The sequence below is a fragment of the Rhinolophus sinicus genome, chromosome 14 (genome assembly GCF_057876585.1).
Source record: "Rhinolophus sinicus isolate RSI-liver-muscle chromosome 14, RSI-T2T, whole genome shotgun sequence".
NCBI lineage: Eukaryota > Metazoa > Chordata > Mammalia > Chiroptera > Rhinolophidae > Rhinolophus > Rhinolophus sinicus.
The window spans coordinates 39,100,884-39,124,725 of NC_142514.1; the positions used below are offsets into that span (position 1 = coordinate 39,100,884).

Genomic DNA, 23,842 nt, shown 5'->3' on the forward strand with positions numbered 1-23,842 from the left:
TATCTTCATTACTCCGATTATGGGGTCACTGAGGCTTTTACTCTGCAGTGTTCCCCTAAGGATACCTGCTGCTTTAGCTGTGTGACAGGTTGTTCTCCCAGCTGCCCAGTGGGCAGGCGTGTTCCACAGGGCTCAACATCGTAATTAAATAAAGATCAGCCAACAACCTGCCTCCCCCTACCAGCCAGCGACAATCCTGGGGGACTGCCAGGCCTGCCCTCAGTGGTGGCTTTCTGAGGTGAGGTGGCCAAGGGCCAGGTTCTGAGCCCCAGGGACCGCCATCCTCTCCTCCCCACTGGGCTGGGGAAAGGCCACTAACAGAATGAGCATACCTGGTGTGGAGGGGGCGGGGTAGCCAGCTTTGCCAGCCAAAACCTTCCATAGCTTCCCATTGGTCTCTCCAAGTCCCCACAGCTGGCTCACAAGCCCCTGTATAACCTGCCCTGCAGGGTCTAGCCTGTGAGCTCCCTGAAGGTAAGGGCAGGTCTATTTTCTTCTCCACTGGAGCCCCAGAGCTTGGCACTATGCTTGGCAGTCAACAAGTGCTCAGTAAGTACTTGTTGTGTGAAGGAATGGAAGGCCTGAAGTCCTCCCGGACTTGATAGAAGTAAATTTGGCAAAGGAGGCAGCCCTGAAAGGGCAGAGACACTGGCCCACAAATCTGCAGGCAGGGTTCGAGTTTGCGTCTGTCATCCATTCATTGCTTAACCCTGGTCAAGTCTTTGCTGTCTTGGCTCAGTTTCCCAATTGCAGAATTGGAGCACTGGCCTAAGGCTGGAGAGGAGACGGAAAGAAAGCCCATGCTTTCTAGTCAAGCTCTAGACCTCAGAGGTCCTCAGGCTGCAGACCTGGCCCCAACCTCAGCCCTGTGGACTGAGAGGCAGTCACCTGTCTGGGACTAAAGTAGCCACGTCACTGCTGTGAGTTTATACAGTTCAACAATCCAAACTGAGCCTGTCTTGTGTGCCAAGCTCAGTGCAGGGCCTTGGAGCTGAATTAGTTGAGGTTCCTGCTGTAAAGAATCCAAAGCTGGGATGGGGGTGGGCAACAGACATGTTGACACAATTATGATCCAGGGAGAAGTAATAAATGCCACGCAGTGGGACACAACACCCTGAGAGCTCTCCATGCATAGAAAGGGGTGATTAATGAGAGCTGGGAGGATTTGGTAAGACTGCCTGGAGGAGGCATCTTTGAACCGAACACTTGGGATAGAAATCTCAGGGAAAAAGCCAGCAGAGGAATAAGATGTACAAAGGCACAGAAGAAAGGCAGTTTGGGAAGAGAGAGACTAGTGCACTCTTCAGGTGACACATCTCCCAGGAAGGACTGCGTTCCAGAAGGCAGCACAGGATCAGGAATGTCTGGTCCAAGTCCTGGCTCTTCCCATACTTATCCATGAACTTGGTCAGTGTCTCAGAGTCCTCATATGTAAAATGAGGATTATCATGCTACTCCCCAGGGCTGTTGAGAGAATTACACATATGAAGTGCCTGCCACATAGGAGGAAATCCTGGAAATGGGGTTTATCTCTTTAGGCTTTTGGTCAATATGTAGATACCCTGAGAGACGCTACAGTCAGTGTTTGTTAGTTGTTTATATGATTAGTGTGAATGAGATTATCAAATAGAAAGTTTATTGAAAAGGTTTGACAGGAGGAGGAAGCAATACAGGGAGAAATGCATAAGGTTGGGAACAGGAAAAGCAAGGAAGGAAACAAACTGGGAAGCTGGGGAAGTAGACACACTTCACCAACTTCCCAATGTTGCCAGCAAACTGCTGTGAATTTAGTTTGTTTAGGGAAGCAGGAGAAGAAAGAGTTGGTTTCCTGTCCTAGGAAAGGTCACAGGTCACAGGTGTGGGTGGAGAAGGGATGGGGGAGAAGTGGACAGGGCTGTGTGTGCTGCTTGCTGTCCGTCACCTCCTTACTCTGCTGCAATGGAGGTGAAAACAAGGAGGGAGGGGGTAATATCACCATCCATAGTAGTGAGTCATAATGAGCCTTGAGGTGGGATTCGGGAGCCTCAGGGTGGTCTCACTGCCCAGATTTCACAGGTACCTGGAATGCCACCATTAGAGTTAGAGCATTATCCCAGTGGATATCAATGCCCCATGGGACAAGTGACACAAACACTTAGCGCTTTAGTGTTAATTAGTTTATTGGTATTTTTCCAAACCTGAAAAATGTTAACAGTAAGTTTGAGGCACAAGGGAGGGGAGGTTAGGAAGTGTGGCCTTGGGCAAGCCACTTTCCTTCTAGGGCTCTCAGTCTTCCCATCTGCACAATGAGATGGTTGGAGTGTGTGATTTCTAAGGACTGCAATTCTCAGTCTGTTCTCCATCTGTCACTGGAGACATGAGAAGCAATGCAGGGCTGCTGGCCTATCCCTGATTAATGTCTGAGGATCAGGGATATGAACAAAGCAGTGAGTATAACTCTCTAAAGAAAGGAAAAAGTGCAAAATAAATCACAAACCATGATGGGGGTCTTGCCATTGCAGTTATGTACAACTAGCTTTTCTGGAGTCAGGCAAGAGCTAAATCTGGAATTTTAGGTTACGTTATCTCTTGTAGGTAGAGCCACAAGAATCCAGGTTGGCCATTCTAAGATTTGGTGGCAGAGTCTAAGTCTTTGACAATAAAATTCCACACCTAAGATTCTATGACTCTGATTCCGAAAGTGTAAAATTCCAACATTTTCTTCGTTCTCTTGTAGAAGGTTCAAGATTGCGTGCAGGTGGCATTTCCTGATGGGTGGGGCCCCGGGGTTTCCAGAACAGGGAAGTCAAACTGACGGCTGATGAACTTCATTCCAGATTGCCTGGGGTCTTGCAAACCACGCTAAACAAGGACGAAGTCTGCTGGAAGACTGCTAGCCAGGTAAAGAGCTCTGAGCACACAGGTGTAGACCACTGGCCTGCTCCTTACCCGCTCACTGTGCAGTCCTCTGATCTAGCCACGGCTTCTCTGGCTGCAGAACCTGAGAACCACTCCAGTCAATTCAAATAAAGAGAGATTTTTTAGAAGGGTAGAGAGTGGCTCACGGGAATCCAAAGACAGGCAGTCAGACCTCAGAGATTGCACTGGGAACTAGAAAACCGCCAAAATGGTGGCAGTTATCTTCTGTATCTCTTAGGAGACTCGCAGCCATCTTATTTTCTCTGCACAATTCTATCCTCCAGTTGGCAGTTTCCCGCTGGTCTCTGGCATCTGCACCCACTCTTGCTTTCCTGAATTATGGTCCTTCTGCCTCCGTGGGCACATCAAACTGCCCTACTGTTTCAATGTCCCCATTCAAATTCCTGAAAGAGAATCTGATTGGTTCCACTCACCTGCCAGCCTGTAGCAGGGCGTGCCATTTCCAGTGCGCAGACCTAGTCCAATCAGCAGTAGGCCGGGCCTCCACATCCCTCAGAAGGAGAATGCGCGGCAGCCCTGCCGCGCGCCGGTGCCCTCGATGTCGCGTTCCATGGTCTCAAAGAGCAGCCGTACTAGCGCCAGGCGTCCCTGGGCCACCAAGGCCCGGGCCAGCCCCAGCACCTCGTCGGTGTGGCCGCGCCATACGCGCTGCAGCTCCTGGCGCAGGCGCGCCGCCGGGTACTTGCCCTGGGCACAGCGCAGCCACGCATCCACCTCGCGGCCCAGCTCGCTGTCACTCAGCTGCGCCTGGCTCCACTGCGCCAGCAGCGCCTCGAGCAGGCAGCCAAAGCCCTCGGTGTGGCTGGAGCCCGCGTCGTCCAGCTCCACTGCGCGCTTGAAGCAGACGGCCGCGTTGGCCTCCTCGCCCTTGATGCGCAGGCACTTGCCTCGCAGCAGCTGCAGCTCGGGCAGTGTGGCACCCAGCTCCGACTCACCGGCCTTGGCTAGGAAGACCAGGGCCTGGTTCAGCGCAGACTCGTCCACCGCCAGAAGCTCCTGGACGGCGTCTACGCCCATGTAGTAGTAGACCTGGGGGGGATAGTGGGGTGAGCCTTTCTCCCCGCTCCTTCCCCCACCTCCCCTGCCGCTGCTGTGGCTGTTCCCTGCTCAATCCGTTCCTGCACTTGCTTTAAAAAAAAAAATTCAATTCATTCATTCCCACCCTCCATCCTTCGACAATTATTCCTGGCAAATTTTGGTCCTACTGCCCTGGAAAAGGAGAGACTGTACTTCGTCCAGTTCCTGCCCCATCACTCTTGACCACATGATGTTGAGTGAGGCACTTTCTGGGCCTCAGTTGTCTCATGTAAAATTATGATCTTGTCACCTCTTGGTAATCATTCCCCGTACGCAGAAGGCACGTCTGGGTAAAGAAGAATGGGCCACACTTTCTGAGTGTTTAGAAAGACCTTGGCCCTGTTCTAAACGCTATATGTGCATTATCTCATTTAATCCTCACCAACGGCAGTAGGAGGCGGGTACTGTTATCAGGCAGGGCCATGCCCCATATACCTCACTGTGTCCTCAGTTCCCAGGTCTGGCCTGGCAGAGAGTAAATAGGTTCCATCCAAGCCAAGAGACTGCCTTACCTGCCCCAGGTCCAGGTAGGTCTTGAGGCCTGGGCACACCTTCACCACTTCCTCCAGGTCAGCCTTGGCGCAGGCCAGGTGGTTCCTGTCAGGCATGCCTCCGAGCCCCAGCTTGGCCCGCTCCAGGTGGTGCAGGTAGACTCTGATGTGGATCTGCCCGCAGAGAGGCAGCTCAGGGAGATGCTCCAAGCATGAACCCCCACCCTGCTCTCCACCCTAAGTGAAGCCAGTCTTATTCTCAACAGCAACTCAGGAGGGTCTGTGGTACAGCAGGAAATCCTGAGACTGGGACCTAGGCGTCCTCCGTCCTAGTCCTCTGCCATCGTGGGCTAGCCACTCCCCTTTCTGGCCTTAGGTTCCCTGTCTGTACAATGAGGGGGGTGGATGAAATAGGAGCCCTTCATTCATTCACCCATTCATTCAACAAATATGTACTGAGTGCCTAGCATATGCCAGGCCCTGTGCTAGGTATTAGGGGAGCGATGGTGATAAGAAAGATGAGGTCCCTGCCCTGGCAGAACTTAACATTCTAGTAGGGAGATAATCACGAACAACAAGTTAACAGTACCATTTTGAGTGGTCGTAAGTGCTATGAAAAAATAAGCAGGGTGATGGGATCAAAGTGACTAGGCGAGGGGGTTATTTTAGATAGGATGGCAGTAGCAACTTTGTGAGAATTCATGTAAGTGGGTGAGAATGGCAGGTGGCTCCAACTTACACGCATCAAATTACAAATGATTCCAGATTCTTGCTTTCATGCCCACTTCCTCCCTTTTTCTCCACACTAAGGATATCATGAAGTGAAGGGTTGAGAGTGATAACTCTGGCTTTATTGCCAGTTGTATTTGGCTGAATTCCAGTACCTCTCCCCTTATTAGCATGTGAGCTGGGGGAAGTTGCTCAACTTCTGCGAGCCTCATTTTCCACATCTGAAAAATCAGTACACTAATACCTTCCTTGGGGAGTTACCATGATGATAGAGAGAATATAGTTAGGACCTAGCTAGCATATGGTAGGCGCTCAGTTCATTCATTCATTCATTCATTCAACAAATATTCATCAAGTGCCTGCCGTGTGCCAGGCACTGTTCCAGGCATGAGGATACACTAGAGAGAAAAACAATAACATTCCCTGCCCTGGTGGAGCTTATATTTTAGTGGTAGGGAGAGATAATAAACATAATAAATAAGCAAACAGAATGTTAGAGAGTGATAAGTGCTAAGAAGAAAAAGTAAACCAAGAAAGGAAGACAGAACGTTGATGAGGGGTGACATTTTCAGTAAGACGGTGCTAGAAGCTGCCTTTTCATCAAGACCTCCAGGAAGTGAGAGAGGAAGCCAGTCAGACATCTGGGAGAAGAGCATTCTAGGCAGAGGTCCTAAGGGAAGATCTTGCCTCAGGAACAGCAAGGAGGCCAGTGTGGCTGGAAGAGAGGGAGCTGAGCGAGGAGTGGGCAGAGGGAGGTGCGTTAGATAGTACTTCACTTAGTCTTCTGATAACCTTTTAAGACAGTGTTATTGTCCATCTCTTCCAGATTTAGGAAAGGAGGTTTGGAGGGGTAAGTGGCTTGCCCCAGTCCCAGAGTGATAAGATGGTGAGGTCAGATTTCCACCCAGGTCAGTCTGACTACACTGGGTACTAATCAAGAAGAGGCTGAAGGTCACTGGCCGGGTCATTGTAGAAGGGATGCCTGCAGTGGGTGGGAGGCTCCTTCATTCTTTCACTAAATAATTGTACAGACCACAAACTGTGCCTCGATGACTCCTAAGCTCCTCTCCGCCATTAGACTCCATTGCCTTTGGACTCGGGCAACATCTTGGCCCCTGGCCCTTTCTCTCTGGTCCCCGACGGCAGGAGGAGGTGGCGTTCAGGGTTGCCTCACCTTGGCCCTGGTGTAGTACGCCTGCCAGTTGAGCTCCGGATCCCGTAGGACATCCAGGGCCATGTTGCATGTGCCAATGGCCATATCCTGCTTTCCTAGGAAGTGGAAGATTTTGGCCAGGCGATTCAGGATGGGCGGCTGGTCCTTGGCAATCTCAATGGCCTGGGTAAGGCAGGAGGGGTAGGAGCAAATCATACGTCTGGTTGTTTGCCAGAACTGGCTAAATGGTGCCTCACCTCCATGTCTCTGGATATAGCCATATTCCAACAATACTCTTGTTCCCCATATCCACCTGCCAGTAATCTCAGTCTTATCATGGAACCCAACACTTTGGGGTACAACTCACTGGTGTTTAACTCTCGAGAGCTCGACTCACTGCCATGTTCATGGGTCATGTCCAGTGAATCCCTCCAGACCCCAGGGAAACCCCCTCATCCTCAGATATATATATCGTGCATGCTCCCCCATTTTCCTGGGGCAGGCGGGAGGAGGGGCCTGAATCAGCCTCTACCTCCCCCGTACTTACACAGTGCAGTGTTTCTACCTGGGCCAACCACTTATCCCCTATATTGTTACTGAGGCTACCTGTCCTGTGTTTGTTGCTACCTCTGAAATGGTGGGCCCTGCCCTGGCACAGAGTAGTTTCTCAACAAGGGGCAAAGGCAGTGTGTTTGTTAAATTGGTCACAACTCTTGGAAGACTCATGAATGAGTGTTTATACTCTGCTCTGTTCTAAGTTCTCTCATCAAGAAACTGCTCATCACCCACCAGCAAACATCAGGCACTTGCCAAATGCAGAGCACTGTGCTGAATGCACAGGTGAATGAATATTATGCACAGGTGAAAGTCCTGGAGGACTTTCCAGTTTGGAGTGAACAGTTTTGCCCACTACCTCCTTTGCGTCTGTCAATCACCAAGAAGGTAGACAGGTCACACAATTAACAGATAAGGAGGCTTGGAGATGGAAGTGATTTGCCTTAGGGTCACATGGCCTATGGGCACAGGGGTGAGAGCCCAGCTACACCCATCCTCTACCTCCTGTACCCACTAGGCCACTGGGGGTGGGGAGAGGCAATATGAACCAAGGCCTGAAGGGGAAAAGCCTGAGGCTATATCTGGGGAGTGGTAAATAGCTTGGAAGATAAGGCTGGAGACAGGCGGGGTTCAGACTGGGCATGGAGAGGGTCTGATTCTTAGGTAAAGAGGACCGATGACAAGGGTGCACTTGTGTTTTGTTTGGGATGGAGAGAAAGGTCTGGAGTGAGGGCACTTCCTGGATGGGCACATGGTGGGGGTTACAAGTGGGGTTGACACCCAGAGACATAGTAGGTGAGGAGGCTGGGGTGTCAGGCTCCGTCCCAGTTTGGAGAGTGGGTGTGGCTGGGGGGCATGTACCTTGCCAAAGCAGTCCAGAGGGTCGGTCCCCGAGTACCCGCAGTCGTGGACACCCATGGGGGTGGTGGAGAAGGTGTCCTTCCTCTCTAGCAGTATCCCGAGGTAGCACCAGGCCAGAGCTGCGGTAAAAAGGAAAGGGGTCTCTAGGAAGCAGCAGGGAGGAGAGGGGGAGGGGAACCACAAGGAGAGAGGGGGCCAGCTCCACCCAGGTGTCAGCCCCCCAGAAGACAGAAGGAGGGTCAGTGGCATGAAATCACCGAAGGCCACCCAGGGACCGACCGAGAGAAACAAAGATGGGGAGAGGGGACATGTGAGTGAATGGATGAACACACCGCAGTGCGTAATCTGGGTTTACTGGGTCACTTAGGGGACCTCCCTGAAGGTGCACAGCTCCTCTGACTCCCACTCTTCACCGGCTCTGAAGCTCTAGTGCCTGTCCTAGCTGTGTGGCCCTGCGAAGAAAATGACTCTCCTCCCCTCCAGCAGAGCCTTCATTACCAACCAGAAAGTGAGGCTGAGAGGCTGAGAGAGGGGAGACGCTGCTTCTTACACTCTAGGTCATGAGGCACACACCTGGAAACATGCAGTTATAGTGATTTGTGATTGGCGTATTCACCTGTGCAAGGTGTGTGAGCGAGTATATAGGACAGAGAGTGAGGGAGAGAAATGGTCCCAACAAGGGAGGCAGTGTTAGAGGTGGGGACAATGACAGACAGGTGCAGGGAGAGCCAGGCAGAGGCTGCTCTCCCACCTGTCCCTGAGGGCCCTACCTCGGTGGTGGGGGTCTGAGGACTTGAGGATTTGCCGGAGCAGGGCCAGCGTGCGGTTGAAGGCAGGCAGCCTCTTCTGCTCCTCACGGTCCAATTCCAGGAAGATGCCATCTAGCCTGTGGCCAAGAAAAGGATGCAGCTGGTTGGGACCCCCTCCCAGCTGTCCCCAGAGTGTTCTAAGTCCTCCCCACCCTTGGCCAATGGCAAGGAGGGGAACTTGGGGAGCCCTTACCATGGAGATGGGCTCAGCCTCTCCCCTGGGATCCAGACCACACCTCTCCCCTCTACCATTTTGTGTCCCCACTTCCCAGGCTGACCTGATGAAGAGCGTTGCCATGGTGAAGTACCAGCCCCTTTTCTCCTCCATCGGGATCTAGGAAAGCAGAACAACCGTGCTGCTGTTATTGAGGTGCTCAGGCCATTGTTCATAGATTCCCACGCTTTCTGTGAACCCCGAGAAACAGTCAGTTCCAGGGCTTTGGCCTTGAACACCCTTGGTATCATCCTGGCTCTGCCACTGACTGGCCAGGTGGCCTTGGGCAAGTCACTTCAGTTCTCTGACCACAGAGGGTTTGATGAGACAACCTGTGTGAATGCCCCATGTGAGGAGACCATCACAGAGCGGGTATGGGATACATTCCCTCCCCTCCCCATCTTGCTCTCCGAGCTAAGCTTCCCAGCCCTTGCTCCCCCTATCTGTGCTCTGCTTCCCCCCACCCTGGGGCCCACACTCCACTTCTCTCTCCCACCTTGTCCACTGGCTTCTGCCCTTTGGAGCCATCCGTCAACTCCCACCTTCCTGAGAAAGCCCCTTTGGGCATGCTGAGTGAGTTCAGCTGAAGCCCAGGACCCCCCTGAACTGTTTCCCATTGTTATTCTTGCCAACCTTGCCGTGCATTTAGACTGACTTGGGCACCAGATAAAATATTTATGCCGTTATTTATGGGAGTAGCGGCTCCTGCCTCGGGAAGGAATTTTAATGAAAACCAATAAAACCCCCAGTGCATATCAGCAGCTCAGCTTCAGGCTCCAGCCCCTCCCTCTGGATTCATCTCCTGTCTATGATCTCCAGGCCGGATTCTGCACTCACTCTCCCCCCACCCCCGCAGCCTCCTCAGCTCAGGAACCCCATCATCCGTCCACCCCTACCCTCCGCAGCTGGGGTGAACACATTCAGTCCCACCAGCATTTCTGGGCACCTGTGGTGTGAGGCCCTATGCTGGGTGCTGTGGGGATGTGGGAATTAATGTGAACCCACATGGGTTCACAGTCTGGCTGGGGAAACAGACCAAGGCATAAATAATAGAGCCTGAATGAGTGTGTGCCTCATGCCAGGATCCTGACACCCATCGTCTCAGTCTCACGGCAACCTGTGAGGTAGATGTCATCCTCGTTTTACAGAGAAACATAATGAGGCTCAGAGAGGTAAAGTGACTTGCCCAAGGTCACACAGTGAGTGCATGTCAGAGCTGGGATTCGAACCCCCTTTGTTAGGCTCCAAAGCCCATGCTCCCCTCACCACACCAGGTTTCCAATAACTATAGTATGAGGCAAAGTTTGATCAAGGCCCTGAGAGGGATGCAGACAAATGCAGCAGGATGGAAAGGCCATCCTAGCCAGAAGATTCTGAGAAGGTCTTGCAGAGGATGCGCTGTAAGGTGGGTTTTGAATAGCAATGGTATTTCAGAGGGTGGATGGGGAACAAGGGCATTCTAGATGGAGGGCTCAGCATGGAGATATATGGGCAGCCTGGTGAGCATGGAGCATGGTCTGTGTAAATGGAGCGGGGGGAGCTAACACTGGCAAGTTTAGCTGCAGCTGTGCTGGGGAGGCCATGGATGAGCTTGGAGAGAGGAAGAAGGAAGGGGACCTATAAGTCAGATCCTACTGAGTGAACCCGGGCCCGAGCCAGACCACCAAGAGGAGGCCCCACTAATTGCATTTCTCAGCCACTATTCCCCAAGTATCTTCCTGGGTGGCCCAGGCTGGGCAATGGGGACAGGAGAGGAAAGGCAGGTTCTGCCTTTAGGAGCTCCCGGTCTGGCAGGAAAGTCAGAACCAAAGCCATAGAATAAAGGAACACCAGGGATATGGGAGGATCCAGGGGTATGCCCAACGCTTCCAGAGAGAATGAGCCGGAACAGGGTTCTCAAGAACAAGTAGGAACCACCCAGGCAGTATGGTAAGAGAAGGCATTCCAGACAGAGGGAACACCATATGCAAAAGTTCAGAGATGAGTATGTTGACAGCTGCATGCAGCCCCAAGTGGTTGGAAGCCCAGCTACCAGGGGTGGGTGGTGGGTGGGCGGATGAGACAGCAGGGCTGCACAAGGAGGGGCCCCTGAGTGTCAGGCTTAGGACCTGGAGCTCATCTGCAGGGCCGCAGGGAGCCATAGAAGGGTTTAGAACTGGGGAATACCAAGATCCAATGTGTTTTTACATTCACATCACCTTGGAGAGAAATCTTGCCACTTAGGGTGGAATATGTGTATGGGGCTTTATCTAGGAACAGGACTGTCCGGAGGAGACAGCGGCAGGCTACAGGGGTTAAAGGGCATCCTTGACAGCTCAGTGGGGAACACTGGCCAAAGCAAAAGGCTGGGATAGGATGCTGTATAACTTTACCTGCTGTACCTACACCGGACCTGGGACGTGGGAAGGGAACATGACTCATGGGACAACTACTGTGGGCCAAGCTGGCTGAAGGCCTGAACATAATGTCAGAGCCTGACCATGGAAGGATTGAAGGCATGAGTGCCTCAGGCTCCCTGGCTGCTTGCAGGTGTGATGTCATGACCTCTGACCGCATGCCCACTTGGAGGTTGGCCAAACTATCATGGTAGAGAGAGACAGAACCGCTCAGTTTCCTGACAGAGGTGCAGCCGTAAGCGAGAGAAGGTGTAGTAGATGTAGGGGCTGTAATGCAAAGCGCAGCGGCTCAGGGTGGATGAGTTACCCCTCGGGGCTGTAAAGGAAGGAGGATAATAATACAGGCCTCACCGGCATTGTGAAGCAGTGCCCAGCCTGGAGTACGTGCTCTATTCATGTTTGCTCCCTCTTCCCTGGTTTGGGATAAAGTTTAATGGAGTTAGGTGTTTCTAGGAGGCTGCTCTGTCCACTGTGGCTTATTTTAGTTCCCTGTGGGGCAGTGAGGTCTCAGGCCCTGGAGTCAGAGGCATTCTGCCTCACCCCGCTCTCCACCTCTTGCTGTGCTCCTAGGGCCCCAGGCACCTTTCTCTCCTTCACAGCTCCCCAGTGTTGGAGAGCAATGTGGTGTCCTCAGGGGTCTCCCTGGTTCGTAGCCACTCTCTTGTTTGGTATTCAGACTATAAGAAATTAAATCATATGCGCAAACCACACAGTTAGTACATGGCAGAGCTAAGATTTAAACTCATGCCTTCATAGTCCTAGCTCCAAGCCTCGTCCACAACACTCAGTTATCTCAATCAATCTCCTTATTATATCTCTGAGGACACTAAGAGCACAGAGGTGGAGCAACTTGTCAACGGTCACACAGTAGTTAGTAAATAGCAGGGCTTAAAACCCAGTGGTTCACCACCACTCTGACTTTCTTGAGTAATTCAAGTCTGGTTATGGTTTGTACTAAGCAAGCAATACTACCACCTGGTGGCAGTGTGCCTGAATTGCAGGGGCAACTCCTAAGAGTTTATTCTCGTCCTTCCCCTTCAATTTGAAGACTAAATCTGATTTTCAGAAAACTAGCTAGCTGATTGACAACTGTACGACAATTCCCAAACATAGTCCCTCCTTGGATTCCCACTTAAGAGTTACCTTTGCAGGAGGGCTTATAGGATTGCAGATACAGAACGGCGTTCATTGTATAAATGGACCTGGTCTGAAGACTTGCTGTGCCTGAGGTTAAATCCTCTAGCCCTGTATGAAGCTGGTGGAGGCCGTTCACTCTGCTGCACAATTTTGTCCCTAAAATAGGCTATCTCTTTAAAATCCTTCTGGTTGTAACTGAAACAGCAGCTGAAGCTGTTACCAGGGGCAACCTGGCAAGCCACGGTGCGTTAAATTAAATTAAACAGGCCTCTGACTGCTCCTTCCCCTCCTGGAGAAGGGAGGGGCTGTTCCAACTCTCTCCTGGAGAATAAAGTTGCTGTGAAACCTCTTAGCTGCAAGGAATTCACTTTCAGAGTTGATGGCTCCCAGAGGCAAGATGTTTGGAGGCAGTTGGGAGGGGCTGAAAGGACCTCTGCCAGGAGAGCAGTGTTTACTGAGGGCCTGCGGTGTGGGCATCTGGGCAGGACGCCCCCCTCTTTCTCTCATTTCATCCTCCTCATGACCCTGTGAGCTGGGGTGCTGGGGTCCACGAAAGGGGGCTGGCCGGCATGTGAGTCAGCCTCGGTTTCCAGCTGGAGGGGTCTCAAATCAGGCTGCTGCTCTGTGGCAGATCTGCGGGAGGGGACAGGGCAAGGCTCAGGCTCCAGCACTGACCCTGGAGTGAAATCCTTAGACCCTGGTACTAACTGAAGGTGAGAGGGAGAGACAGAGCTCAGGTGAGGTGTTCTCAGGACATTTCCCAGCTCCTCTGAGGCCCTCACTACTATTTCCCTCATTTTAGAGATGAAAAAAACCGAGCCTCAAAGAGTCATATAGACTTGCCTACTTAACCTGATATTTCAGGCCAGGTCTCCCTGACTTCAAGTTCATGTTCTTCCCACAACACTTATCATTTACAATGTGCACTCACACAGATCCCATGTGATCCTCAGAACATCCTGTGTGGAATGCACAGTGGGTTATCATAACCCTCTTAGTACAGATGGGGAAAATGAGGTGAAATGATGTCCTCAAAGTTACACGGCCATTGTAAAAGCCTGGACTGAAACCTGGAAATGGTGCTTTTTTCCCCCACTAGGCTAATAACAGCAAATTTTATTGAGCACATGCTATGCACCAGGCACATAGTTTGCATGTGTTAACACATTTGACCCTCTCCAGGGTCACCTATGAGGTAGAGAATATTATTACCCTGATTTTACGAATGAGGCAACTGTGGCCCAGAGTGGCACAGCTAGAAGGTAGCAGAGCTGGGAACTCAGCAGTTTAGCCTGAGTCCCTGCACCCAACTACCCTAGACTAGTGGTTCTCAAAGTGTGGTCCCCGGGCCAGCAGCATCACCATCACCTGGGAATTTGAGACAAGTGCAGATTCTTGGCTCACTGAGTCAGAAACTGTGGGTGAGGTCCAGCAACCTGTGTTTTAACAGGCCCTCTGATGCACCCTTGTTTGAGAACCACTACACTAGGCTCTGCTATTGCTGTAGCACCCTGCGGGAGGCCAGTGAAAACAGGATGGCCGGTAGATCTCTTTTTAAATGAGCCAAAGGATCAGAAATTGTGATCCTCAGGGAAGCCTGAAGACCAAAGCTGCTACAGCTGTATGAGTAAGTGACAAAGGTGGGTGATCTGGTAGAATCCGCAGAGACTACGCAGTAGGATTAGGCTAGGCCATTACAGAGCAGATTTTTGTTAACTTGGGGCATAAGGATGGATCTTAGCCATTCCACTTACTTCAAAAGATGGCTCCCAAAGAATGAAATGTTGGGGGCAGGGCTATTTTAAAGGATTTCAATAGAAGATCTTTTAGCATATCAATGGCTTGGGATTCTATGTGCATCCGAATAGGCTATACAGAGACCTTGTTGGTTCTTAAGGAAAATGTTTGCTTTGTAGTTTGAACTTTGCCCCATGACACTGTACTCTACATTTATGAGTCAGTTTCTGAGAACTGACTAATTTTCCCTGAGGGGAGGGGGAATGAGAAGGAGGCAAAAGAATGAACATTTTTCAAGCATCGGCTATCCACTGGGCACTTTAGTGCATCGTAGCACTAAATCCTCACAGCAGCCTGAGAAGGTAGTAACACAGCCTTTCCCTTTAACTGATAAGGAAACAGAGGCTAAGAAAAAAGCCACGGACCAGCCCAGACCCACGGCTCAGGGTGGAAGTGCCAGGATTCAAGTTCAGATCTGCCTCCCTCCACCGCCCCTGCTCTGTTTCCACCTCATCAGCCGACACTCTGAAGGCTGACACTGCAGAAAGAAAAGTCACAAGGGGGCCGGCCGCAGGAATATGTTCTTCCTGCACAACTGGAATGTCCTCTGTGATGACACAGAGCTGCCTCGCTGCTTTGCACACTGAGCCCTGGCCCCACCCCCCCTGGGCTGGCCCTGCCACCTGTGGGTGCATGTACAGAAAGACAAGAGCAGAGGCTTTCTCCTCCCAGCTCCTGTCTCAGCCAGTGTGGGGAGTAAACAGAGGGATGAGATTGGAGGCCCACCCCTGTCTCTGCCTCCCCCAGGGATCCTAGAAAGGCAGCCACTGGCCCAGCCTGGACCTCAGCTTTTGCACCTACAAATGGGGATGGTCTACTTGGCCTGTCCATGTTATAGGTTTGTTGGCGGGGTGGTGAATTTGACCAGCAGAGGGGATTTGAAGAATGGGTGCTATGCCATGGAAGTTATGCATACTTGTCTTGGGTTCCCTGGACAGCTCAGTGTGAATCCTAAGATTTGAGTAGATCACTGCAGCTCTCTTGTCACCACCTATCTGGTCCTACCGTGTTTCCCCAAAAATAAGACCTAGCCGGACAATCAGCTCTAATGTGTCTTTTGGAGCAAAAATTAATATAAGACCTAGTATTATATTATATTACATATATTATATTATATTATATTATATTATACCTGGTATTATATTATTATATTATATTATATTATATTATATTATATTATATTATATTATATTATATTAAAGACCCAGTCTTATATTATAGTAAAATAAGACCGGGTCTTATATTAATTTTTGCTCCAAGAGACGCATTAGAGCTGATAGTCTGGCTAGGTCATATTTTGGGGGAAATACAGTAGGTCTGTCATGCAAACACAGGGCCTGTGGGTCATCTTTGCTTTGCACTGGTTTCCCAGACTTACAGAACTGCATTGAGCCACTTCTCTATTCCACTGTCCCTAGAGAAAAGGGACCCTGTGTAGTCCTGGGTTGAAATCCAGCCCTAGCACAAGTAGAGGCTGAAGAAGTATCTTGCCCTCTGTAGTAATAACAGTGATGCCTGAGTTTTCTCAGCTCCTCCCATAGGTATATGCTGTGTGTACTTTAACATACTTTCTTCTCTCTGTAAAAGAGGCAGTTGGGCCAGATGATGCTAAAGGCAGTTTTGACTCTGGGGTCCTGTATCAATGAGGAGGGAAGACCTAGTTCACAAACTTGCCAGGTAATCAGAGAGAGCAGCCACCAGCAACTCAGAAGGTGCTGAGATGCAAATGTGAGTGTCACCAAGGCCATGAGAAGGCTGGAGCCAGAGCCTTTGCAAAGATGTCCTTCAGCCTGGGCTTTATGTCTGAGAGACCTGAGTTCAGTTCCGGCCAGCCACTCATGGCGGTGTGCCCTTAGGGAAGTCTTTACACTTCTCTAAGCCTTAGTTTGCACATCTGTAGAATGGGGTTAATACCAGTTCTGATTTCTTAGCATTTCTGTGAGGATCAAGTGAGATAATGAAAAGTGCCTTCGGAGCAGTACCTAGCTCATCACCCAGTGGTCATCCATCTCCTTTTCTAACTACCAAATGAAACCAGATTTGTAGTCGTGTGTGTGTGTGTGTGTGTGTGTGTGTGTGTGTGTGTATTTGCAAACACCATGGGAGGATAAAACCTGCCTATGATCTCAGAAGTTGGAGATGAACTCTTAAGTCCACATTCCCCACATTCCCCAAGCTGTGGTTTCCCACCTCCATATGTGTGTTTATGCATTTTCTTCTGCCAGGTTTGTTCCTTTCCCCACGTCTCCACTTCCCAAAGTCCTTCCTGTCCCTGAAATCACCCTGGCCACCACCTTAGTCCAGCTCCTCATTTCACAAAGGAAGAAACAGAGGCCCCAGGAGGGGAGTTGACTTGCCCAGTGTCCCAGAGGAACCCAAATCCTGGCCACTGACTGAGTAGGGTCTTCCGCAATGTCACTGTTCTTTTCCCAAGGCTGGTTCTGGACCAGGAGGAGGGAAACTGCAGGAAGAGGAGGGGAAGCAGAGAGGGGGGCAGGAGCTCACTTAGAGAGTCTGGGTCCTATGCGTCCTTGGCCCTGGCAGCAGGAGACGAGGACAATAAGCTTGCACCCATCACTAGCTTGCTGGAGCGGGGCCTGTCCTCTGTGACCCCAATTACTCGCTCCATACCCCTGTCAGGCTGGTCCTACTGTGCCCATTTCACAGAGGAAGACATGGACACTCAGAGAGGTTAAGCAACCAGCCCAGGTCACCCAGCACTTGGCTGGCAGAGCAGGGATCCCTGCAGCCCATAGAGTCCCACACTGATACTCTGAGGGAGGTCACCCTGCATCTGCCCTACACAGTACACCGGAGTTGCCAGTGTCTTGGGGCAGCTCTGGTACTGGGAGAAGAGGGGAGAATAAAAAGGAAGGCTGAGGGAGAGAGGAGGGCACGTGGGCAGAAGGGTATGTGTGTGTGTGGGGGGAACCCTGGGATTGCTGACCAGCCATGTCCTCGACCTTCCTGCTAAATCCCCACCCCCTGGGTGTGGTGATTGATCGGAATGTCCACACCTTTGTTTGTGGGGCTGGCCTACCTGCACTGCTTCCCTCGCCTGCCCCTGCTGGCAGGGTGAACTCTGGTACAATGGGTCACTTTGGACAAGTCACTTCCCTCCCTGAGCCTGTTGGGTCCTTGGCATGATACCCAACTGGCAGTGTGTCTGTGAAGTCTGAATAAAAATCGGGGGCACCAATGAACATAAAATTCTGAGCTCAGGGCCAGGGCACAGGCTGGATGAATGGCACCCACCTCAGTGGCGGTCCCTGTTATCACCCGGGGCCTGCCCTGGGCTGTGAGGAGGGTGAAGGTTCAGCAAGTGTGCATGTGTTAAACCACCAATATCCTGGGAAAGAGGGAAGAAGCTCAAATTACTGAGTTAGCTTGGGACGGGGATGTTACTTTTCTAGAGAAATATGAGTGCGTATTACCTTATTTACAAAAAAAAATAATAGGGATTTTAAGACTTAAAATTCAGTTACTCAACTAAATTAAATTTGACAGTAGTCACAAACACCTCCTGGGTGTCCAGCTCTGTGTTAGACACTAGTTGGTGGGGGATGACAGAAGGAGGTTCAAAGCAGAGGGCTCACTCTCTAGGGGGCAAATCCCTTGCAGATAAGCCAGAGGCTGGGATTAGTTCTGTTAAAAAGCAAGAGCAAAGCGCTGTGTGGCCAGAGGGTGGGCAGGGTGAAGGGACGGCCCGAACATGATCTGCAGCCTACCTGGAGCCTTTCACGTTAATCCTCACAGCAAACCCTGGGAGACAGCTGTTAGAATCCCATTTTGCAGATGAGGAAAATGAGGCTCAGGGAAGTGATATGACTTGCCTGTAAGCCACCTGGTGATGGAGGCAGAATTTAAACCTGGTCTGTCTAATTCCAAAGTATATGCTCTTAATACCCACCCCAACCTTGAGATTTGCCACCAAGAAGCCATCTGTGTCTGTGTGTGTGCGTGTGTGTATGTGAAGAATGACAGATGAAAACAATCTGCCTCATGGTATTTTTGTAACTTGAGAAAGAAGACAGGGAGAGAATGAAGAGCTGAGAAAGGAAGTCACAAACACTCAGCCACACAAGCACTCTGCTTATTTTTGGATTATGGGTCCAATTATTAACTTTTATAATGTCTTCTCTTGTAATTTTAGTCAGTAGATGAGCACTGGCTCGTTGATTCTTCACCTGCTCTTTATCCTTTGAGCTCCAGGGACCCCTCCCTGCCTGGGACAGTTCCAGCCCCTTTAGGATGGAAAATCTCTTGGAGCTGGAGCATCAGGTGGGTCAGAACACCGGCTGCCCACCCCCAGCTGTGCTCCTGTGGGTGGCAACCCTCTCAATTGGGGGTCCCACCCTGCTGCTCCGCTGTCCCACCTCCTCCTTTCCTGGCCCTCATCCTTCCCCACCCTGGTGATATATGGAAATCCACCTTCTCTTTCTCAACACTTCCTCCACCCTAGATTTCCAGGAGGCGGTCTGTGAGGGGTCTCTCCTCAGCACCCCACCAGCCATCTGCACTATACTTAATTGCACCCCCACTTCTTGGCCTCTCCAGAAAGAGCAAAGGCCTTGACATCAGACAGAGTGGAGTGGATTCAGCTGCCACATACTAGCTCTGTAACCTTGGGCAAGTTACTTAGCCTGGTGATGCCTCAGGTCCCACACCTGTAAAAGGGGGTCAGAGGGCTCTTGTGAGGACTAAGATAAAGTCTGGAAGGCACCCACAGAAACTATTCATAAATATTACTGTGTGAAGCTGTGTGTTGTATGCAGGAAGGCTTCAAGGGGGAGGTGACATCTGAGCTGGGTTTTGATGGATGGAGTCTGCTTTCTAGGCACCGAGAACAGAAGCTGTGTAGGAAGGTATGAAACAGCACAGTGTGTTTGGAGAAGGATACGTAGTTTAGAATTCCTGGGGAGGAAGGTTCAGGGGAAATAAGAGGAATGCAGGTGAAGAGGACGGCAGGAACTAGATTTCAGAGGCCACAGAGCAGTTCTTCAGGGCCATCACGTGCTCTTCCCCGTGAAGCTCTGACTGCCCTCTTTCCAGGCCTCATCCTCTGCTACAGTACAGCTGCCACCAAAGCCCTCAGGTCTGCAGGCCCCTCCACAGGCCCTCGGCTGGGAGTGCCCTGACCTTCTTCCTGCCAGTCTACTCCCCTCTTCCAGAAGCCTCCCTCAGTCCCTTGTGCTGAAAGGAAGTGTGCCTTCTCTGAAACTCAGTCAGTGCCACTCTACCCCCAGGGCCTGGACTATCCAGGTCACTGCTGACTCCAACATTGGTCCCGATGTCCCCAAAGTACACATCCTTTGTCAGCCTCTGGGGGCTTGTTTGGGGTTCAGAAAATATGGTTATTGGCGTATAGCACTCAGAGATGATTGTCACATGGCACAGGCCAGGTAATGAATGCTTGTGACCTCAGCCAGCTGGAGGCACATCTCTGTCTTGTCCCTTCGACTCCTGCTCCCAGAGGAAGGGCTCAGACAAAACTAGTTAATGAAGGAACAAATGTTTACTCCTCCCTTTGTCCATGAGCTTCTTAAGACAGGGCCTGGCACACAGTAGGTACTCAATAAATGTTAAGATGCTGAGTATATGCCTCTGAGACATGCCCAGAATTGACCAGTTTATGGGCACTTTCACCCCATGATTCAGGTGGATAATCACAGTAAACTGAGGCAGAGATCACTATTGTTTAATATTCATGAGGCAGACACTGAGGCTAGAGATGAAAAGTGACTTGTCCACACTCACACAGAAAAATAATAAGAGAGCTGGAGGCTTAAACTCAAGCCGTAACTATAATGAACTCATCATTATTCTGACTGCAGCTACTTCTTGAGCACCTACTCTGTGCCAGATACTTTATAAGCACGATCTCTTCTAATTCTCAGATGATACAATGAGGGGACTCCAAATCGCCACTTTCTCCTGGGATTTGTTGGAGGTGGCAGACCACAGCCACTTTGTCCAGACCTAGGGAGCAGCAGCTGGGCCAGGCCAAGGACACAGCACAGAACCTGGAGGGCACCTCCCACCTAATGCAATCAGCTCCCTCCCTGGAGCACTGGGCAGTGTCCTGCGTGACATTCTCCCGGCTGGGAGGTCACTCACTGAGCAGGTGGCTTCCGCTATGGCTGGGCTGCCTGGTGGCAGGGAGGGAGGAGCTGGCCTCTATTCCATCCCTGTGCCCAAATCTGTGCCTCCCTCCTCGCCTCCCCCAGGAAGCTCTCCCTCAGTGAACCTTGGAGGCCACCCAGCCCCCTTCTCTGTCCCCCTTTCACAGATGGGGAAACCACAGCCCAGACAGGAGAAGGCCTCACCGCGGGCCTCCTGGCTCCCTGTCCAGGGCTCTTTACGCCCCACTCTACTGCCATAACCACACTTGGTATACATGATGCCTGCCATGTTTTCCACTAAGGGCAGCTGGCACTCAGGGCCTCAGGCTCAGGCTTTAAAACAGGAGCCCTGGGTCCCTGTTGGCCCCACACCATGGTCACAGCTATATCCAGCATGCGGCCGAGGTGATTCTCCCAGGCTGGGAGAAGCATGGATCATATGAGATTCTACTGTCTTAATGCAGGCTCTAGCCCAGGTGTTTTCCAAACATCAGCTCTTAGTTATGACATCAACCAGATGAGAATGTCCCCATTTCACAGATGAGGAAGCTGAGGACATAGTTTTATCAGTATACCCATCTTACAGGGAGGGAAATGGAAGCTCAGAGTGCTAAGGACCGACTGGAGGTGAGAGAGCATGGGGGACTTGGGAGTTGGACCTGGACCATCTGACCCAGAGTCTACTGTCTTAACCTCCACACAGCGCTGCTCTCCTTAAGTCAAACCTGTGCCCTCCATCCTGCACCTGCTGAAGTCTGGACACCACATTTCCTCTCTGAAGCCATAAGCTTTGGTGGGAAAAGCTCCAAAAGGATGTGGAGAGCCTTTGTGAATGGAGCGCTGTGTGAGGGCTTGTTGTTATTTAAATATCACAGATCTAAAACCATTATAGAATGTCATCATTATCAGCTCAACCCTGCCTGTGCTGTGCCTTCACAGAAAAGCCATGGTACCTCTCTGAACTGAGGTTTCCTCTTCTGTAACTGGAGGACAATGCCCTCTACATCATTCGTCATCCAATGCAGGTCACCTTTGAGATGGCCCCCAGTGACTCCCACCTCCTGGGATTCATGCCCTGTGCAATCTCCTCCCTTTGAGTGTGGGCTAGACCTACTGACTCACGTCTACTGAACAGAATGTAGCAAAAATGTTGGGCTGTCCATGTGGGAAGGACCTGAGGGAGGTCTCTGGCCATAGCCAGTGAGAAACTCAGTCCTGCCAACAGCCATGTGAGTAAGCTTGGAAAGAGGCACCCCGCTAAGCCACACCTAGGTTCTTGACCCACAAAAACCCCGAGATAATAAATGCTTATTGCTTTAAGCTGCTAAGTTTTGGAGGGTATTTGTTATGCAGCAATAGGCAACTCATATGCCTAGTATTGTCTATTTAGTGCCCGATCCTATGCTGCACATGCGTTCCATCAAGATACATTAATTGAGTGCCACTGTGTAGCAGGCACTGTGCCAGGTATTGGGTTTATAGTGGGAAACCAGACAGATGTCGTGCCCACTCTCAAAGTCCTCAAGGTTGGGATGGGAGATAGGCTTGTAAAAGGATAGTGTGAGCAGTGCCATGGGGGCCCAGGGAAGGCACCTGGCCTGGAGAAGTCGGTGCAGGAGATGTCTGAGACTGAGGAGGACCTTCCAGGCAAAGGGGAATAGAGGGCACCTCAGAAAGAGGCTGAGAGACTGGCAAAGTGGGTCGTAGAGACCTAGCCCAGAGGGAACAAAAAGTAGACAATGGGAAAAGCCTGGCTGGAAGGGGGAACATGGCAGAAGGCGGGCAGAGATCACAGAGGGCCTCAAACACCCACCCCAGTGCCTTGGACTTAGCTGCCAGGCAGTGGGGAATCACTGGGGGTTAAAAGCAGCTGAGGAACATGGCCAACAAGACTGAGCCACATGGCACTGGCAGCAGGATGGGGGACAAGGCAGAAGGGTCCAGCCAAAGGGCAGGAACCCAGGCAGGATGATGGTGACTACACGGGTCCAGCCAGGCAGGGAATGACAGAAGGCTGGGCTGGCAGAGGGAAGCTGGAGAGGAGGGGATAGACCTCAGAAATAAGAAGAGGTGGAATGGGCAGGATTGGAGGTCTGAATGCATGGACATGGAGGGGGAGGGGAAGAGAGGAAGTAAGAATGCCTCCGGAGCTTCTGGTGGGATGTCCACTTCTGCCTTTTCCTTAGGTGGGTGTGCACAGGCCCATAGACAGGTACTTGCCGGGAGGAGTGAGATCAGAGGGATGAGTTGGCCAAGTTGAATTTGTGGTGTTGCCAGAAGAGAAACCTTATTAGGCTGCCCTGATGGGAAGCGGGTCCACCCCTAGCCCAGCAGAGTAAAGCTACAGACTTGGTCTGGGACCCAAGGAGGGGCGGGGAGGGGGCGAGAGTTGCTGGAGAGGAGAGGCACATTGACAAGGTCCTCTGGGAGCCAAAGGGCCAGGGTTTGGGAGTCTGCGGTTGCAGGGCCATCCCTGCAGACGTTAGGGGCCAGGACCACAGCCGGGAGAAGGGTCACCCACCTGCTGCCCGTAGCTCAGAGCCTTGTCGTAGAGCGCGATGCCCGCCGCCAGAACCCGCGCGCGCTCCTCCGGGCTGGCACAGCCCACGTCGAAGCCGTGTGCGTAGCCCTGCTCTGCCAGGCAGCGCGCGGCACGGAGCTGGGGGTCCCCTGAGGCCGCTGGGTCAGCCGCCAGGCCCATGAGGCTGGGAAGCCTCCCGGCGCACGTCTCCTCCTCGTCCTCCTGCCCCAGACGCCCGTACACATGTGCCAGATTGGCCCAGGCATTGAGGTTGCCCGGGTCCTCAGCCGCCACCTCGAGGAAGCGCTCGCGGGCCTCCTCTAGCTCCTCCAGGTAGAAGGCGAAGGTGCCCATGAGGTGGCGCACGGCGAGGCGCTGCCCGCCGGCCGCCAGCTGGAGCTCCTGCCGCAGCCCGTCCAGCTGCAGCTTCAGGTCCCGGGCGCGGAGCGAGGCTGGCGAGCGAGGCTCGAAGTTCAGCTGCATCTCCAGGTGGAAGTGGCCGGGGAGGAAGTCCAGGTCGTCGATGAGGGCATCCAGGTCCTCGGCCTCGGCCTCGGGCTCTGCCATGTCTGCCCCTCTGCTCCCTGGGCCTTGGCCTTGCCTTGGAGGCTGCGGACGGCAGTGTGTGGGGCGACCCCCGAGCGAGCCCGGCCCCGGAGGCGGAGGTCCGCGCTCGGAGGCCCAGGGCACGGCGATTTCCAGGTCCGGGCGCCTCCCGCCGGTGGGTGGGTCCGAACGGCCGCTTGGGGTGCGCCCTGTGGGTGTTTCCGTTTTCGCAGCTCAGCGGCTCTTAGACGCCTGCATTACACAACCAGGTGTGCGAAACAAACAGGAGCATTGCCAAATGCGGGGCACGCAAACTCCCGTGCGTGGCAAAAGGCTCGCTTTTACTCTCACTGCTGAGGAAACTGAGGCTCAGGCGGAAAAAGACTTGTTGAGGTCACAGAACTGAGATGTGCCCAGGCAGGCCTGGAAGCGAGCCAGACTCTTCCTCCGTGGGCACTGTTCCACCCTCCCGGCTTCAGCTGCTGACTAGAAGAGTCAGGGCTGGTCCTTCCAGC

General features: G+C 52.1%; 1 protein-coding gene across 1 annotated transcript; it reads right to left on the minus strand.

The window, feature by feature from the left end:
- Positions 1-2,141: 2,141 nt before the first annotated feature.
- On the minus strand, positions 2,142-23,549 carry TTC22 (tetratricopeptide repeat domain 22). The gene is made up of 7 exons (XM_019742762.3): positions 22,782-23,549; positions 8,873-8,928; positions 8,556-8,671; positions 7,786-7,904; positions 6,391-6,552; positions 4,509-4,661; positions 2,142-3,948 (listed from the first exon to the last, which is right to left on the minus strand). The coding sequence occupies exons 1-7, from the start codon at positions 23,346-23,348 to the stop codon at positions 3,412-3,414; spliced, it is 1,710 nt and encodes a 569-aa protein (XP_019598321.3). The 5' UTR covers positions 23,349-23,549; the 3' UTR covers positions 2,142-3,411.
- Between the last annotated feature and the right edge of the window lie 293 nt (positions 23,550-23,842).